The sequence below is a fragment of the Protopterus annectens genome, chromosome 2.part1 (genome assembly GCF_019279795.1).
Source record: "Protopterus annectens isolate FY-2018-M chromosome 2.part1, PAN1.0, whole genome shotgun sequence".
NCBI classification, from domain to species: domain Eukaryota; kingdom Metazoa; phylum Chordata; order Ceratodontiformes; family Protopteridae; genus Protopterus; species Protopterus annectens.
In genome coordinates this window covers 695,060,188-695,079,048 of record NC_056729.1, presented here as the reverse complement: position 1 = coordinate 695,079,048, position 18,861 = coordinate 695,060,188, and the positions used below count along the sequence as shown (strand labels likewise).

General features: G+C 37.6%; 1 protein-coding gene across 1 annotated transcript in view; it reads right to left on the bottom strand.

Annotated features, from left to right (window-relative positions):
• Positions 1–18,861, bottom strand: part of LOC122794902 — a 2,498,277-nt gene that overhangs the window by 866,805 nt on the left and 1,612,611 nt on the right. Inside the window, exons 12-13 of the mRNA XM_044063498.1 lie at positions 6,706–6,817; positions 6,351–6,450 (exon numbers count right to left, since the gene is read on the bottom strand). Coding sequence (XP_043919433.1) covers positions 6,351–6,450; positions 6,706–6,817 — 212 coding nt within the window. The remainder of the gene's footprint in view (positions 1–6,350; positions 6,451–6,705; positions 6,818–18,861) is intronic.

Sequence of the window (18,861 nt, the reverse complement as noted above, 5' to 3'; positions counted from 1 at the left end):
TGAAGTCAAACGCCAGAAGTGAATCGAACGGTCGGGTTTGGAGAGGAGAAACCGGACAAGAAAGTACTGTGGCCAATTTCAATTTAAACAACAATGGTTTTAATACTAAAAAAGCCAATGAGCATCGTGGTGCTGGTGGAAAGAATACATACAACAACTATAGTAACTTGGATTTCAATGTGTGGCTTAATAATTCATTTATTAAAATGAACAGGCAAGCAGGCATGGACCAGGCTGAAGGAACGACCTATAGAGACAAATGTAAGACTTTGAAAACTTTTTTAACTAGGTACAAAAACCTAGCAGTTGAAAATTGATATTTTAATAAATGTTTAAAGGATAAAATTGTACCAAAGGGACTGAGGATCAATAAGTTCCCTAGTAACATAGTTATAGATACCGAATTTTTTAAAACTGTATGTGATATTTTCAATGACTGTGGGCTGGCCATTTTAAAAGTCATGATAAAACAATGAGCAGAAAATGGAACAAGACAAAAAAGAGATAGGTTGTATGGTGAAATAAATGATGACTTACTATTTACTGTGGATGAATATAAAAATATGTACTACAGAGTATTACAGGATGTTGATAATACTGCTACATGCAGTTACAACAAAAACATTTCTAAATTAGAGAGGGATTTGAATGAATATCGGTGTGGAATAGCTTACAAGAATGAACAGAGGAATGTTAGAGGGCAGAGAAGGTTTGGTGATGGACAAAACTACTCCCACCAATACGACTATGATATACATAGGAACAGAGAGACGAGTGGGTTTAAGGGACAAGGTGGAAACCACCATTACACATATGACAATGATGAATACATTAATGACACAGGAAGTAACAACAATGAGAGGGTCCCTTTAGAAGGGGAAGGACCGAGAAGGTCCGAGAGGTTACGGAATCGAGCCCAACAATCCTCTTATGCCCATGTAACAGGCAATTACCAGTACAACCAGTATGGGAGGAGAACATACAGGTAGTAGAGGTGGAAACTGACAATATATGGTTAGGAAACAATAATGAAGGACAGACTTTTGAATTTGATAAACAAGGAACAGTTATTCATACTTCAAACAATTTTAATATATTTAATTACACAGATATTAATATTAACAAAATGTATTTTAAATTATTTATTAAGGGGGTTACCTTTGCTCCAACAAGGAAACCCAATTTAGAAAATATTTTATTGGATATAAAGATTTTTACTAGAAAATTAAATCTTATACAAATGTTTAGAAATGAAAAATTAAAAGGAAATGACAATGTGTTGAAAAGACGAAGCTTGTACAACCCCCCCCCCCCTTCATCATGACATCATGAATTTTGAGAACTGTGTTTTAAAGAGAATTAGGAATGAATACAAACAGGACAATAAAAACAGGCAAGTAATTTAACTAAGGAAGAAATTGAATTGCTAAATGAATTGAGTGGAAATAGTAAAATCAGGGTAATGAAACCTGATAAAGGAGGTGGGGTTGTACTTATGGATCAATGGGACTATACAAATAGAATGCTTGAAATTTTGAATAAAGACGATTGTTATGCATTGGTCTCTAGAAATAAAATCAATATTTCATACAGAAAAAATAGATTTCATACTGGAGGATAACCTATTACAGGGTTCAATTGACATGGACTTGTATAATTTTTTGAGAGTACACAAACCAGTTATTCCAGCTATATTTGGTTTACCAAAAATGCACAAATCCACTGTTAATCCACCTATGAGACCTATTGTGTCTTCCCAAGGGTCAAAAACACAGCCTTTGGCAATATATGTAGACACAAAATTGAAGAGATTTCACACAAAATATCTGCATATTTTAATTGACTCGTGGGATTTTTTGAAGAAAACAGGAACAGATCCATATGGAGATGAAATTAGGTTTATAAAAATAGACGTGAAAGACTTATTTTCTGTTATTCCTCACACTGAGGGTTTAATATGTTTCGAGAAAATGTTAGTGGAAATGAACCTTCTGACAGCTGATGAATTTAAACTAGTACTGGAAAATATGGAATTAGTACTAAAGAACAATTACATATTTTTTCAGGGAGATTACTACCACCAGAAGGATGGGGTTGCAATGGGGTCTGCATGTGCGCCTATATATGCTAACATTATTATGCTTTACTGGAAAAGCAGTATTTATTTAGATCTGAATTTTATAAATATATTAAAAGTTATTACCGCTTCTTGGATGATATTTTTATTTTATGGGAAGGTTCTGAGGAAAAAATAGATGAATTTATGTATTTCATTAATCACAGTACCACATTTTTACAATTTACTCATGAAATAGGTACAGATGAAATACATTATTTGGACATTAACTTAAGAAAGGACTATAAAGAGAAGACTTATAAGTCCAAAATAGATAGAAAAGAACACCACTCTAATGCATATTTGCATTATGAGAGTGACCACCCATACCAACTAAAGAAGAACATTGTTAAAGGGCAAATGATACGGATAGCCAGAATGACATCAGATAAGATTGATTTTTTAAGTGAAATAGAAAATGTACAAAGGATGTTTCACCAAAGAGGCTACCCAGTTGAAGTGACTAAACCTATCAAGGAATATGTTATAGAGAGATGGGGAACTATATATACCCCGCTATTGAGTAACACAAATAATGAAAATAGTACAAGTGCGGTTGAGAGTGAAGATAAGTTGAACAATGAATGTAGGGTCAGGTCTTTACCATACTTAACATTAACATATTACAAAGATATTGGTTGGTTGAGGAAATGTATTAATGAAACTTGGGATATGTTTAAAAATATGCCAACCAAGGTTAATGTGTTTCAAAATGATTTAAGATATAGTTATAGAAGAAACAAAAATGTTAAAAATATTATAGAGAAGGAAAATAAAATACAGTTTTGAAAATGGGCACTTTCAAATGTGGAATATGTTCACAATGTCCCTTCATAGCAGGAGAAAAAGAAGTAAGAATTCCCAGTTTAAAAATTACACTAAAAGCTAAGAAGTATAATAGTTGTTATTCAAAAGGAGTGGTTTATTTAGCGTATTGTAAAATATGTTGGGGGTATTATATAGGCAAAACTGAACAGCATTTTAGGAAGAGAATGTATGAGCATATTAGAGATATTAATAGGAAAAATGAAAATAATGCTCTTTATAGACACATCTTAACATGTAAAGAGGCTTTTAAGTTTTGGGGTCTCGAAGAAGTAGAGTAATCAGAAAGAGGTGGAGACTGGGAGACAAAGTTGGAGTTTAGGGAAATGATATGGCAATTGAGACTGGATGCCTGTAGTGGAAAGAGTATGAATGACCACATTTCCATTACTCCAGCTTTAAAAGTACTTTCTGTGGACCCCAACAGACATAATGTTAAAAGCAGTTAATTAATTGTACATAGCCCCTAGAGTGTAATATTTAGTGTCTAGATAAGGATATGTTACAATTTAGTGTCATGTCAAGGACATGTTACAATATAGACACAGTTATACACATTGGGGAATTTTTATGTGTGTGTGTGTGTATATATATATATATATATATATATATATATATATATATATATATATATATTATATAAATTTATATACAAGTATTTATTTATTTACCTATTTATGTAATTATCTACTTACTCAACATCAGTTTTAATATGTATTCTAAGTATTTTTGGGTGTGTTTTTATGTATTTATGTATTTATATATTATATAAGGGTAATTAGGAAGTTTTAAAAGTATGAAATGTCACTGTCCTTCAAGTATTGTAACCATACATGTTTATAGAAGTAAAACAAAAAATTGATCCTGTTTCACCACTGGCATGCTGCCTTAAATCTTGTATTTCGTTCATTAAACAATTGAATAATTGATATGTTAATGGCCAGCCAATGAAATTTTAACTGTTATTATATAAAAGAAATGGTGAATATGTTATTGGTGATTCTGATGAGGTCTCCGGAAGGAGATGAAAGCGCTTAATCTGATTATTTTTCATGTTTATGTCTTTGTCTAAGTCGCACTATTAAAGTCTTTGAATATTGAATTTTCGACATGGTTTGTTTATGAAACTAAGGAACTACTAGAGGGAAGACAGCCTTTACTGTACCGGAGCTACACTGATTTAAGTATTTGCTGCCTTTGGTTCTTTTTATATACTTTTTTCCTCATACCTACTCATAGCCCTAATGTCCTTGTCAGAAGAGAGAAGTTTAGAAGATGACGTTCGAATCTCAGGCACCTTGTAAAACTTGTCAGGTTTCTTAGCAGCAGAAGGCTGAAACTCAGGAGCTTGAGAAGAAGCAGAAAAAGTAGACAGAAGGGCTTCCAACACAAGAGGAACTGCAGAAGGCCTGGGAGACTCCATCTTTAAGAGAGCATAGTACCTCTTTTGGACTTCAGATATTTGGGAACTTTCCCACTGAAAGTGCTCCATCAGTTTTACTATGGTATCCCCAAGGGAAAGCCCCTTAACAGGAAAATCAGGAGAAAAGTATTTTCATACCCCAACTCTAAAGCAAGAGAGGAATAGCGAGAGGAATAGCTAGGAGAGGATTAGCTAGGGACACTTCCTCAGAATCCAAGTCCACATCTTCATTAGAGGAATAAGACTCCCTAAGTCTTTTAGAGGGAGTAGAAGAAAAGGGAAGAGCACAAGGTGCAGACAACCCTTGGTGCATTTCAAGATCATAAGGGCTTTGAAGACACCCTGAGTGAAATCCTACCACTCCTTATGGGGATCCTTTTCTAAAGGAGCCACATTCTTAAGAGTTCTGCTTCTGCTTGAGAGGAAAGTCTGCTCTTATAAGCTTAGGGAGATCAGAATCTTGCATGACTTCAATAAGGGAACCAGGGACTTTTTGCCTAAGAAGTATTTGGAGAAACTCCCTAGGCCTCTCCAATATAATTAGCCAAGGATCCACTTCTCGTCTGTAGCAGAAGTACGCTCAGTCTCAGCAGTAGTGCGAGTAACCAACCAGTATTGGCCTCCAACTGGATCTCAACAAAGAGGGCTGGAGTCAAAACCAGACATTCCTTGGGCTCTTCATCCGACTGGATTGAGACATCCGGTAGAGGTTAGACAGCACAAGTCTCCAACTGTATCTTTCTACACTACGTCTTAAGAGGCGTCTGCACATCTGGGCAGGCAGAGTCAGAAGCCATAGTTCCTTTAGCTAGCAACTTCAACACAAGTTCTCTGCGTAAACAGAAAGGGAGCAGAAATGGCTATGAAGGGTCTTGGGTACAAAAGCCTGACAAACAACACACTGAGTGTGATCATGGTCTGCATCTAGTTAGAAAAGGCACTTGTTATGTCCAGCTTTATGGGGAATCTGCCTCCCACACTCACATTTCCACTTTCTGTATGACATGTACAAATGGTAACCCAACAAAAAGAAAGAAGAAACTGTCCCTAGTGGGGTATATCTGCCGTAGGGTCTGTAGCTGAAAACAATACGACAAACAACTTCAAAGACCAAATTCAAAGAAGTGGCATTTGGAGTGGAGGCAAAGATGTTCTGAGGATTAGGAGCTAGTATACAAGTTATGTACATTATTTCCTGGATGTAGGACGTACATCTAATGCACAATACCTGGAAGGGCCTAAGGCGGTATGCTGTCCAGAAGTAGAGCTATCCTCGGTAGGATATCAATGTAGTAAGGAATACTGCAACAGTGATAAGGAAGGACATCTAGTACTCATAATCAGTCTGGCTGACCAGAGATCTTGCAAAGCAGCCAGGGTCTGGTCACTACATAAAAACACAGGATACACCATACACGTGTAAGAGTCAGGGACATGTCTCTTCCAAGTCCCCTTTCACTGAATGCTCAGTTCCACAACATCCAAGAACAAGCACAACATCTTCAGGAAGCAGGGTGAGTGGGACAGTCAGCTGAACAATGGACTTACACTATGGACACCCATGCCTTTTCAAGCTCTCTGAGTGCTTGTACTTGTGGTATTACACTGATGTTCTTACATATGCCTGGAGTTGTGTAGAGGACCCACCTACTAATTGCCCAGTGAGGAACTCTCAATAGTTATCTGTTTAGTTATAAAGAAAGAAGGGTGACTGTTTCTTTCACGGGTATCTCCAAGTGTTGGCATTAAAAACTGATATGAATGGCAGTTTACCAACTGATGTTCCTCCCCAATACAATAAAGGCAATGATTATGGAGGTATTGGCTAGAAATTTGATGGCTTACAGAGCACGGGACTTCACTAACAAGAGAAAGGCTCATGCTCCAAACAGTGTAAGCAGTAAAAAAAAGAAGTGTTGAGCCAAGGACACATGCATATCAATGCCACACTTACATACTACAATGGAGGTAATGATTTCCACTTACCCATTCCAGTGCCTGCAGGTGCAACCTCTCTTGAAAAAATTTCTAATGCTTTTTTTTGACTGTGGTGTACAGCGAGCCAAACAACAGCTTCACGTGGGCCCTGTTTTAAAACACAGAACTAATTTTTGCATATACCATATTCTACAATCACATGACACTAAAAACAGATTTAAACTGATTTACTATATTACATCTACGCCATACTTTTAGTAATAAAAGTAAACTAAACAAGAGTAGGTCAGCACTAACCAGTTAACAATTTTGCACAGTTATACATATATCTATCTATCTATCTATATATATATATATATATATATATATATATATATATATATATTATAGACAATGTACTTACATTATCTCCCACCATTCTAGCATTAGGACCATAAGTACTTTCTGAACCAAGAATTTGAACGTTAACAGCAGTATAATCATCCAGTCCAAGCTGTGTGAAGATCCGACGTGTTCTGCAATCAATAAACAGCACAATGATCACTTATCACTGACAAAATGAATATCAAACTTGTTTATATTTTCAGTTTAACATTAGTAATAATAAAGTGCAAGCTACATTTCATACAAAGTGAGAACAAGTTTTTTAATTTTTATCCAACCTTTCACATATAACATACTTCTATTTTTACATTTTGTCTAGTTCCTAATTATGAAATTTCCCTTAATGTTAAGCAAATGTTTTGTAATCAGATGCAGCTGAGAATATAACAAAAGGTCAACTAATACTGCCAGACAGAACAAGAAACAGTTTGGGCCAGATTCCAAAATGATTTATATTTGGTTCTTATTACAACTGTCTCGACAAAATGTCCTGCCAGATTACGAAGTACAGTGAAATCAGGGTGCTAATGTCTACTGCTCAGATCTATTGCTTGTACCTCAAATTGCATATTCAGCCATTAAAAATATATCACATTACAAACAAGGCAGTTTTAGGTGCAATATCATCTGCACAACAGATTAATTCCTCTTCAGACATCTGAACTCTAAACAAAAAGAAGCAGCCCTAAACTAGGCCTTACTAGACAGCTAATGCTCATTTTTATTTATTTTTTTACTTTATTGATAAATACTCCTTGCAACATACTGATACTCTTTTTAAGAGCACAACCAGTGATTATGTTGCACCAAGCAAACAACCCTGAGGAGACCAAAGTAAATGCCCCCAAGAGCTATGCACTAGTCCACATGTGATGCAGACCTCACTTAGGTATTATAAACTTTTGAAAATCTAGCCTAACAAAAGAGAAGTGAAGATGTTAAACGATTACTTTCAATGATATTAATCATTTAAAAACCTAAGATTTGAATTGGGCAATAATTTTCTTTTAATAAAAATAAGTTTCCAATCTTAAAAAAAAATAAGGATAATTTCAGCATATCAACCGAGCTGTAAAGATTTTGAATTCACACAACACACTAAATACTCCAAAAGGGAATCAGATCATTAGATATTTTAACAATTTTGCAAACCATGCTGATATCTAATAACAGCATTGATAAAACAGACAGAAAAATTCAACACTGTTCTTCTGTACCTTTTAATACTTCTACACCTGAAAACAGGAAAGCCAACCAAACTTCATGCTTTATTCCTCCAAGCTAAAAAGAGCACATTTGTCTATGTTGTATTACATCATTAAAACAAGATCTTTAAAGAGCAGCTGCTGCAGCTCTTTACTGTCATTACCAGCCAGATGTGCCACACTAGCTTCAGCAACTTTAATGAAGAAATGCTTAAAAATTCAGCCATGACTTTGGAAGGGAAAGATCATAATAGATTATTTTGGAGAACTCTTCAGCTGACCTTTTTTTATGTTCTTGCATTTTCAGTAGCACTGTTAATGTTACATTCCATACTAGCACATTTTTATAAAAAGAGTATGGCCAGTACGGAATTGTACTTAATTTGGATCATAATGGCTAGGTTGTATAAATTCATTTATTCTTGCTTTGACACCTGTTTCATCCTTTTCAGTGTCATGGAGAAGTGGTAGCCTCTCTCTGCACACAAGTGAACATAAGGCAGAGAGATAATCTTAGATGGGATGACAGCCCACAACAGGATGCACACATATTTCCTTACACACTGCATGCATACATATGGGTAACGCAGATGACCACCAGTTCACTTAACAAACACCATGTCTCTGAGACATGAAAGGAGCACAGTGCACCAGGTAAAAATGGAAGGAGATATAGTAAGAACAAGACACACCTTAGAGAAGGCACCCAAATGGGAAGCAAATCAAAAAGCCAAGAAATGTGAGGCAAGAATGTTAACTACTGCACACTATGCTAGTGTGCCATCAATTACATTAACCACCCCATAAAATACCCGGGTTACCTGTGCAAGAGTTCCGAAAACCCTCAGGTACAGATAAAAGCCAAAACTGAGAGTATATTTCCACAACTGATGACATGTACACAGCTTGGAACATTTCTCATCAAACTTGATTTACCTAAATCTCTGATATGCATCCAGCACAAAAAATATTTTGCTTCTGACAGGGCAGAACCACTTTTTCAGCTCTAGGTTGTATATATTACATTTAAACGTATAAGCTTGAAGTGATGACATATGTGACTAAAAGAGACTTCCTAAATGGATGACATGACCATTTCTAAAGATGCACAAAAAATATTATGTTATTCTGAAAATAACATCAATATCTCACAGGATGTAATTTTGTTGTATCTTTCGGCTTTTTCCCGGTTAGGGGTCGCCACAGCAGAATTCCGGTCTGCTAATGACTGGCAGTAGACTTTTACGTACCAAGTTGCCAGCCCTGATGCACAACCTTCAACGAAGGTCCGCCCATTCACTCATGTCTCCACACAGAAGACGCTTTAGCTGAGAATCGAACAGGATAACGTCTTACTGTGAGGCGACGACGCTATCGCAGCACCACCACCACAGTTTGATACTTTAAAATGTCACTGCTTTTCTGTAATCCTAATTAAGAGAGTTTCGGAATAACCTGAGTCGGTTTTGAGAAATAGAGATTTAAAAAAAATTCAAACCATTTTTACTGCTAGTAACAATAAGAACTATAGCCTATTTTTGTGTGTACATCAAATATTTTTCTGATACTATGTAGACGTACATATACATATGTATGATTTGTGCTGAAACCCATTTGGGTTTCTCTATCATGATTCACTTTCTACACTTTTAATTTAATGTTAATGTCATTTTTATCAATATTCTAAAAGATTATGTACATCCTTTATGTTAACCATGTTAGAAAACAACAGAGGACTCCATTAACAACATATCACTAGAGAGACATTTGTTTTGTGAAGCAATTATCATTTACTAAATCTGCATTTATTAGCATTAACTTGTTTAGTGATGAAAATAAGATGCTAAAAGTTAACAGTGACAGCTTAATTTGAAGAATAACATAGGCCAGACATTGGGTTCAGGCGCCTAGGCAGCAAGACATTTCCCTGTGGTACATTTGACTGGGGCACATGGCTGAAGTGACAATTCAGCTGCAGAGAAATATGGCTGTTTGCAAATTCCCTGTGGCCAAAGAGAAGAATATGTTGCCATGCCCACAACTTCAATAACCAAATGCACAGGGGGAAAACAATGTCCATGTCCCACAAGGGAACATGAGACAGCAGGCAATATAGCAGGCATCAGCAGCTGGCTGGCCCGAACGGCATGTCAGTGGCAGTACAAATGCAGTGCACAATGGACAGTGCCTTTATAATTGGAGTGTGTGGACCACTACCCCCTTTACAGTGTCTAGGGAACATTACCTAAAACACATACTGGAGCATAAGTGTGACTACAGTAGCCTACAGGATTTTCTCCATGCTGTAGCACACTTCTACATGTTGTAGTTACATAAGTATGTACTGTACACTGAGCACATGGCTGGCCAGACGGCATGTCAGTGGCAGTACAAATGCAGTGCACAATGGACAGTGCCTTTATAATTGGAGTGTGTGGACCACTACCCCCTTTACAGTGTCTAGGGAACATTACCTAAAACACATACTGGAGCATAAGTGTGACTACAGTAGCCTACAGGATTTTCTCCATGCTGTAGCACACTTCTACATGTTGTAGTTACATAAGTATGTACTGTACACTGAGCACAACACTCATTATTTCTTCTGCCACTATGCATTTGGTTATTATAGCAATAACGCTGGTAATGCGGATTTAACCACGGTTGGCGTGGTTTGGTCCCGAAGCCTGAGGGACCAAACAAAGACAACCGTGGTTAAATCCCGCATTACCCACACCAAGAAGTGGGTTATTGTTATTATACAATGACATTATTTAAGAAAATAAATAATTACTTTTCTTAAATAATGGCATTGTATAATGCCTCTTTGCTGCCCTTCCGCAGCTGTCTGGTATTCCACGGTAGTTCTGATGTACTCGCGATGCCTACGCAGTACATCAGAGTTGTATAAAAGCAACGGAGAATGCAAGATCTCCGTTGCTATTGTCTCGCTATGTTAAATGGGTTTAACATAGCGAGACAGCTTTAAAATAAGCAACGGAGATGGCAAGATCTCCGTTGCTTTTTACACACTGTGTCGCTATGTTAAAGGAGTTTAACATAGCGAGACGGCTTTAAAAAAAGCAAAGGAGATCTGCGTTGCTTTTTTTAAACCTGTGTCACTATGTTAAACTCTTTTAACATAACGAGACAGTGTTTTATACTAACGGAAAAAGTCCGGGCGACCGGACCTTTTTCCGTTAGTATATTGAGGGATTTACAACGGGCACGCTGGTTGGGATGGCCAATCAGCGTGCACGTTTTAGAGGAGGAATTGTATAATAAAGCTGTGAGCATGGCAGTGTGTGCTTCTCTTTGCCCACAGGAAATTTGCAAAGAGCCATATTTCTCTCCAGCTGAATGTCACTTCAGCCATGTGTCCCCAGTCAAATGTACCACAGGGAAATGTCTTGCTGCCTAAGCGCCTGAACCCCCAGACATTCAATAGTGTGACAAACACACAGGTCATTCAATGGTCCACACAAATTAGCAATCAGAACATCCATGGAACAGCTGCAGTGCCAATTCTTAATTTGGCACCTACTTTGTTTTAAGTCCTAAGTTCTTTCTTAGTATCCTTCTTTTAAACATGTGCTGTTTCTAACTCCAATGCAGCTGCACATCCATCCCAAAGGCATGCCTTAAACACATGCATGGACAATGTGCCCTACAAAAGTGGCACACACCCTTCCTCCCCACCATTGCCAGAAACCAATCAGTACTCAGAGGCACACTGGTCCTTTTGATGACGGACCCATCATTTCTGCTCTAGCCAATGCAAGGTGTGGAAGAGGACATCAGTGTTATCTTACCTACACATTTTATTTCCGCTTGGTCCTGCAAAGAACAGGACTTTAAAAGCATTACATAAGAAAGCAAGATGTGGAAACCATTTTACTGCAAGTTAACATTTACTTATATATTTGATTAATTTATTTATTTGCACTTTTTAACCAAGAATGTCCAAATGGGCATGGAACTCCTTTTCAGTGGACGCCAGGGGAGAAAAGCTCCATAGTTACAGTCATACATGAAACAGAGTCATGAAACAGAAACATAAAACAATATGTGAAACAGAATCATAGAACAACTACATAAATCTGCAGCACTCATTGATAGTAATTTGTACAATTAGGTTGTATTTACCTATTGAGTAAAAAAAGAAGAATATATAGGTGAAATTGCTTTCTAAAGAATGCTAGTGATGTTGCAAGTATGAGTGTTAGGAAGTTGGCATAGCAAATTCCAGCAAAATTAGAGTTAATGAGTAAGGAAATAGATGTTATTGGATACACTTATTTAGAAAATATTTATTAGGTACAAGTTATTTACACAGGAGACTCTTGATTCCCCCAGCAGCATTCCTTACCTTTTGCCAGGACGGGTCTATATTATATCCTCGAACGCTTAAAAAAGCGAATGCTGATTGATCAAACTTATTTTCGCGAAACTGCAAAATATCGAAGCAGCCGAAACTCAAATTTTTTCCTAGGGAAAGAATTCGGTTGTCCGTTTCTGTTGCTTCGGTATTTTCAGTGTTATGGTGGAAAGTTACCGGTCGGTTTCAGGTAAGTGTGCGATTGTGTGGATGTGAGTGTTAGGGTGATTTAGGTGAGTTAGGGTTAGGGCTTGGGTTAGGTGTGTGTGCGATTGAGTGGACATGAGGGTTAGGGCGGATTTAAGTGAGTTAGGGTTATGGAGCGGGTGAGGTCAGTGTGCGATAGTGACAGACCTTAGGGTTAGGGTTTGGGTTAAGGTAAGTGGGTAGTTAGTGGTGCGTGCATAGTTTAGTATAGGGTTAGGTATCAGATTTTAGGTGTATGTGTGTGGATTTCTGTTTGTTTGGTGTGCTTGTGTTGTGTGTATGTGTTTTGGATCAGCGATTTTTTTCCCAGGGAAAAAAATCGCTGATCTGACAGTTTGAGATTGTAAGCTTTCGCTTAAATTAGGTTGATCAATCAGCGTTCGCTTTTTTAAGCGTTCAATGATATAATATAGACCCTACCAGGACAGGCGATGAGATCAGAGAGAAACAGTAAAGGCAGGGGGGTAAGGGGATTATCTAATGTGTTAGAACAACACAGTGATGAGTCTGAGGTAGATTTTGAGCTGTGCTTTGAATGAGAGGGGGCTTTCATTAAGCCATAGGTTTAGGAGAGTGAATTTCATATTCTGGAGATTTGGTTGCCATATAATGCTTTGCTTACTGAATCGTTAGCTTTGTGTATGTGTAGTAAGGAGTTGTATGCGTATTGTATACTTCTTCTTGCTATGTATAGCACAAGGATATTTTTTAGACTGACTTTTTTTTTGAGACTAGATTGGGTGTCATAAGTAGTTGAGTGTAACTCACTCGTGACCCAAAAATATTTTTAGGGAATCAGGAAAGAGAACAGCAGCATCAGTAACATCAACCAAAACTGAAGATATCAATAAATTCTGGAAACACATGTATGAAGAACCTGCAGAACATAACCAAGCTGCTGAATGGTTGAAATTGGTGAAATAACCAATAAGAAATGCTAAACGAATAACTGAAAAACTGAGCAGAATTAAAACAAAATTAAGAAAGGCTCCTAAATGGAAAACTCCAAGTCCAGATGCTGCACCCAAATTCTGTTTAGATGTACTAACATCTTTATATAGAGATTTAACTTTGAAGAAAACTTACTTGTATGCTCATCCTGATCTGCTATCAACCAGGTTAAAAGCAGGAATAAAAACATAATAAAGATTTTTTTTTTTTTTTTTGCTAAAGAATGCTTTTTATTCAGTCATTCTAAACGTAAAATATAAGAAAGAAGAGTGAAAACTTTCCAAAAGAAACACAGACAAGCTGATTTCAGAAAATCATTCAAGGTTGGTTTTGCTGATTCCTGCTACTACTTCTGGTACCTTATTACCAGAACCAGCAAAACCAACCTCGACTGCTTTTCTGAAATCAGCGTGTCTGTGTTCCTTTTGTAAAGTTTTCACTCTTCTTCCTTATTTTTTTACTTTTTAGAGCGAACGAATAAAAAGCATTCTTTATTAAAGAAATCTTTTTTTATATTTTTATTTTGCACTTTTTAATCTTTAAGTAAAACACTGGCTGCAAATGTTTTAAAATGTGGCAAAAATGCTAAGTTATGTTGAATGTAAACTGAACAAAACAGCTCTACTATTTTCTATATGTATTTCTGCTGCTCACATTAATTATAAGCCTTAAGATCACAGCTGTGCTGTGGGCAGAGTACTTTCTTGCCACTGTGTGGAATCACCAGTCTCATTAGAAGGTACTTCCTATACTGCTCTCCTGTTAATGCAATCCACTTGGACAACCCTGATTAAATGGCAATGTCAGGACTTTAATCAACATCTGTTGATGGCTATTCCATATAGGCGAGCAGCACTGCTGTTTTCTTCTCAGTAATGCAGTACTATTATAGAAGGCTAACAGGCAAACTTAGTTTTAATGGAGCCTTGCATCCGCTTTCTTACTAAAACTGATTATACATATCACAAGGATCTGAGAAGTATCACAAGCAATCAGTTGCAATAAACTGAATTCCCCATGTTCCTTGAATGTAATCTTTATGTATTTTAAGTACTCAGGAAAGCTGCTTTCCAGTACAAAACAAAAATGTATTGGTATATACAAATGTGCTTTGTTACCATAAGCTACATGCTGAACTGAGTTAGCTGCTTTGAAATTTCTATTCTCATGCACATATTTCTTAACAGCTAACAAGATTTTTGAAGCATATTTTTACCATCAAAGCAAGTCACAGAGCATGTTAATATCATAGCAGATCAGCACTTAAATTCTAGATGACAAAGTACATTCAAACTTAGAAAATGTATGATAATAGCAATGTCACGTTTTATTTTCGCTTTTGACAAGTTAACCAAAACTACATAGTAGCTGTACAACAGCACACCCCACCCCTTCACCCAGTGTGTGTGTGTGTGTGTGTGTGTGTGTGTGTGTGTGTGTGTGCGGAGGAAATGTAGGGAGACGCGATCACAGACTGTTTTTGTTTAAGGCCACTGTGTGTGCATGCGTTTGTGGAGGAAATGATGTACGGGGAGGAGAGAGAGAGACAAAGTGTGTGTGTGTGTGTGTGTGTGTGTGTGTGTGTGTGTGTGTGTGTGTGTGTGTCCGTTTGGCTCTTTGCCGCTGTCTTGCTAATGACAGAGGGACAATATTTTACTTAAAGACTAAAATATTGTCCCTCTGTCATTATTTTTAGTGTTTAAGTAAAATATTATATGCCTGTCATTAGCAAAACAGAGCCACAAAGCCAATTTCAATAAAAAGCATTCTAAAAAAAAAATCCTCCTAATCCTTAAATGTGAACCTGCAAGCTAATCTAAGAACAATGCTTGTTCCATATAGCAGTGATAGGTCTGTGCTTGAAATGCATCATGTTTTATGTTTTCTGAGCTCACAGACCCCTGGGAAAACGGGCAACAGCTTTTTGCAAGCGTGTTAGTGATTGCTCTTTCTTACAGATGCAGTGAAATTGGAGGAAGAATAATAAACTAAGGGGTGCGGGAGGCAACATTTTCAATAAAGGTTGTGCAGGATGCTTTCCTCTAATAAAAGTGCTGTTGCAATGTCCATAAACTGTACAGCCCCTAGCACGTGTGACTTGAAGGCATACTTACTTAGTCTGCCAGTTTTGTAGAATTTCGGCCAAACAATTATGAGATATGACATTCTGCGGAGACACAATGGGACTATTTCTAACAAAAATATTTTGCTGTATTATAATAGGACGGAAGCAACATACAGCATGTGATATCCCTCCTCTGGGCCAGTAATCAAGGAATCCCAATCCTCCCCACTGACATCAGCGGGAGGCGTTCACTTGGAATAAAAATGGATACACACATTATTTCCAGGTGCAGCTCTCTGCACCAAGCACAACTTCCCTTAAGAGTACACATGGAACACACTCAGTCTGGGGGCTGAGTTTCCCTTGCTCTCTCCAGGCTCCCAGTAAGATATCCCCACTGGCACAGCTGTGTCCTCAGCTGACTGTTCCAAGCCAAGTCCTCAACCACCCTCTCAGTGAAACACACATACCCCCACACACACCTGGGAAAAGCTGACGCAAATTTACTAGCTCTCTGCTACCTTTGCCCAGACTATAAGGTAGTTATACTGCCACCAGCCAACTACTCTAAGGCTCTTACAAGGGTACCCAATTATGCTGAGTAAAATGAATCTTTACACAAATGGTGGCATTTGACCAATGCAGCAAGGCTTTCGGGAATGGCTACAGTGTTACCAAATAAATATAAGTACTCTCAAAGGTTAAAATATTTTCCAAAAGACCAGCCACAATGAAAAGTTTAAATATATTTAATAAGAAACAAAAGAACATGAAGATACTGAATATCTATTTACAATAAACACCAGAGTTTCAATCACAGGACATATTAAAATAACACAGATGGACAGATTCATACAGCTACAGAAAAAACAGTACTTAACTAATCTCACTATATTTTCCTGACTGATCTAAGCAATTACTACTCCCTAGTCACTTACTAAAGCAAGGCAAGATGAAGTGGGTGAGTGGTCTTCCTTCTTTGCAAGGTTTCAAAAACAGACTGCCCGGAGACTTCTGTTTCCTCTAGTATTAAAACATAATTTCAGTGCTGGATTACAAAATGACATCACATATATCTGGTCATCTGACTTTGGTTCCTGCACTATTCCCTTTGCTAGAAACTGAACCAGTATTTAGCAGATATGTGTAAACATGCACACAGAGCTTTGCTGAAATGTGTTACAGCATCTGGAAGCTATAAAACCATTTCAAAACTTCCACCCTTCCAGGGTAGCAATTAGTTTACACCTAAGAATAATAGAGTAGAATTCCTAGTACTGGTTTTCATAGACATTTCATCTCTGGCTGCAATCAGAACTGTAAGATACTATCTTTATGGCCTAGACCAGGTAATTTAATTTCAGACTATTTTTCAAAGTTAGCTGGACTGAGATTAACCTCTTCTCTTCCAGTATCCTCTGTTATAATATATTCATTTCAACAGTTAGAATACAGTCTGACATACATGTGTAATTATTTTTTGTCCAGCAGAACCCACTGTTAGTACGATTTTAACACAAGCATCTTTACTAATACATCTTCCACAAAAGCACCTGTACAAGTCAGTTTGACATAAAAATGACATACAATTCTTTACAAAACTCCAGCTAGCTATGCTGGCATATATTACACATCCACTGCCCTACTTCTCCTGGCATAGCTGGCAATATCTCACATCATCACACAGCATTATGGTCCTCATTAAAAAGCAGGACGAAGACAGCCTTCAGTAATGTCTTACCACTGTATGATGTCTTGTCTTTCAACACTTTTCCCCTGGCACTGTGTGAAACACTACCTCACTTCTCATGCATTATCGGACTGCCAGAAAACACTTTTGCTTTGTCATTTATGATGGTCAGTTGGGGGAGCACCATGCAGAATGGGGCTCTTGTTTTCTATTTCCTAGGTGTGAGAAGTAGCAGATAAACATAGACAAAGGGAATATTTCCCTTTGGTTTACATAATTACAAACATTATTTGGGACAATTTCTTTCTAGTATGCATGAGCAAGACAAAACATGAAAAACAATCTAGACTGTTTCCACAACTAAGTAATGAAATTTGATTTAACCCAAATCATTTTTTTTCATCTAGACATGTAAGCACCAAAAGAAAGTTACAAATAAATGCATATCATCCAAACATGTCATAAGCAATGCAATTAAACTAAAACAGATTAAACCTAAGCCAAACTCAAACATTATTAAAAGTTTTACAGATGTTGAAAAAAATACATGGTTTTCACAAGCTCTGCCACAGGTACTTCTAAACAACTGAGAGAAAGATTATACCCACGCCCATGAGACATTTTTGCCTTGCATTTTTTAATAATAAAACATTTTATCATGGTGCTGGGATAGCATTGTCGCCTCACAGTAAGACATTGTCCTGTTCGATTCTCAGCTAAAGCGTCTTCTGTGTGGAGACATGCGTGAATGGGCGTACCTTCGTTGAAGGTTGTGCATCAGAGCTGGCAACTCGGCATGTAAAAATCTACTGCCAATCATATCTGTTCAACTCTTAGTTGTGTTTGATCGATGGAGTTGGGCACTATAATGCATTTGTTCATATTAAATTTTAATCCGTGGCTTTGACACCAATCATTTATTTGTGTTAGACCCTCTTGTAGGATGTTGTAGTAGTGGGGAAATCTATGAGAGCTCCCAGTTTACAGTCACCTGTGAACTTGGTGAGCCAGAGACCTTTGACATTAGCCTTGACTTCCAAGAAGCAGACACCAAACAACAGCTGGCTCAACATGGAGCAATGGAGTACTCTGCTGGTGGCTGGTCTCCTGGCGGTAGAGGGGGTATCACCAATCCTAACTTCTTGGGTCTTGTCTGTGAGCCAGCCAGCAATCCAGTGAGTTACCTACGGATTTATGCCTAGTTTTGAGAGTTTGTCAGCAATATTTGGGTGGGGTATTGCATCAAATGCCTTGGCCAGGTCAAGGTAAACAGCATGCACTGTTTTACTCTCATCCACTACCTTGGTGACCTTCTCGAAGAAGCCTACCAGGTTGAACAGGCAAGACCTACTCTTACCACTGCCAAACTGGGATGGATCCAGGGACTGTAGGTTGCCAAAGTCTTTGTTTATCATTTCCATAATAACTTGTTCCATGGCTTTGCATATTAGACTTGTCAGACTGATGAGTTTGGAGTTGACTGATGGTACACCATTACGAAGAGGGATGACAGTTGTGGCCCTCCATTCACCTGACATGTCACCTATTTTGAGGCTGTAGATAAAGAGTGTCTCAAGTTGTCTTGCTAGGTCATATTTTCTGCTATTTAGGAGGCAACTGGGGATAAAGTTGGGGTCCACTAGGGCAGTGTGTTTGGCCTTAGCTAGTTCCACTAGGAC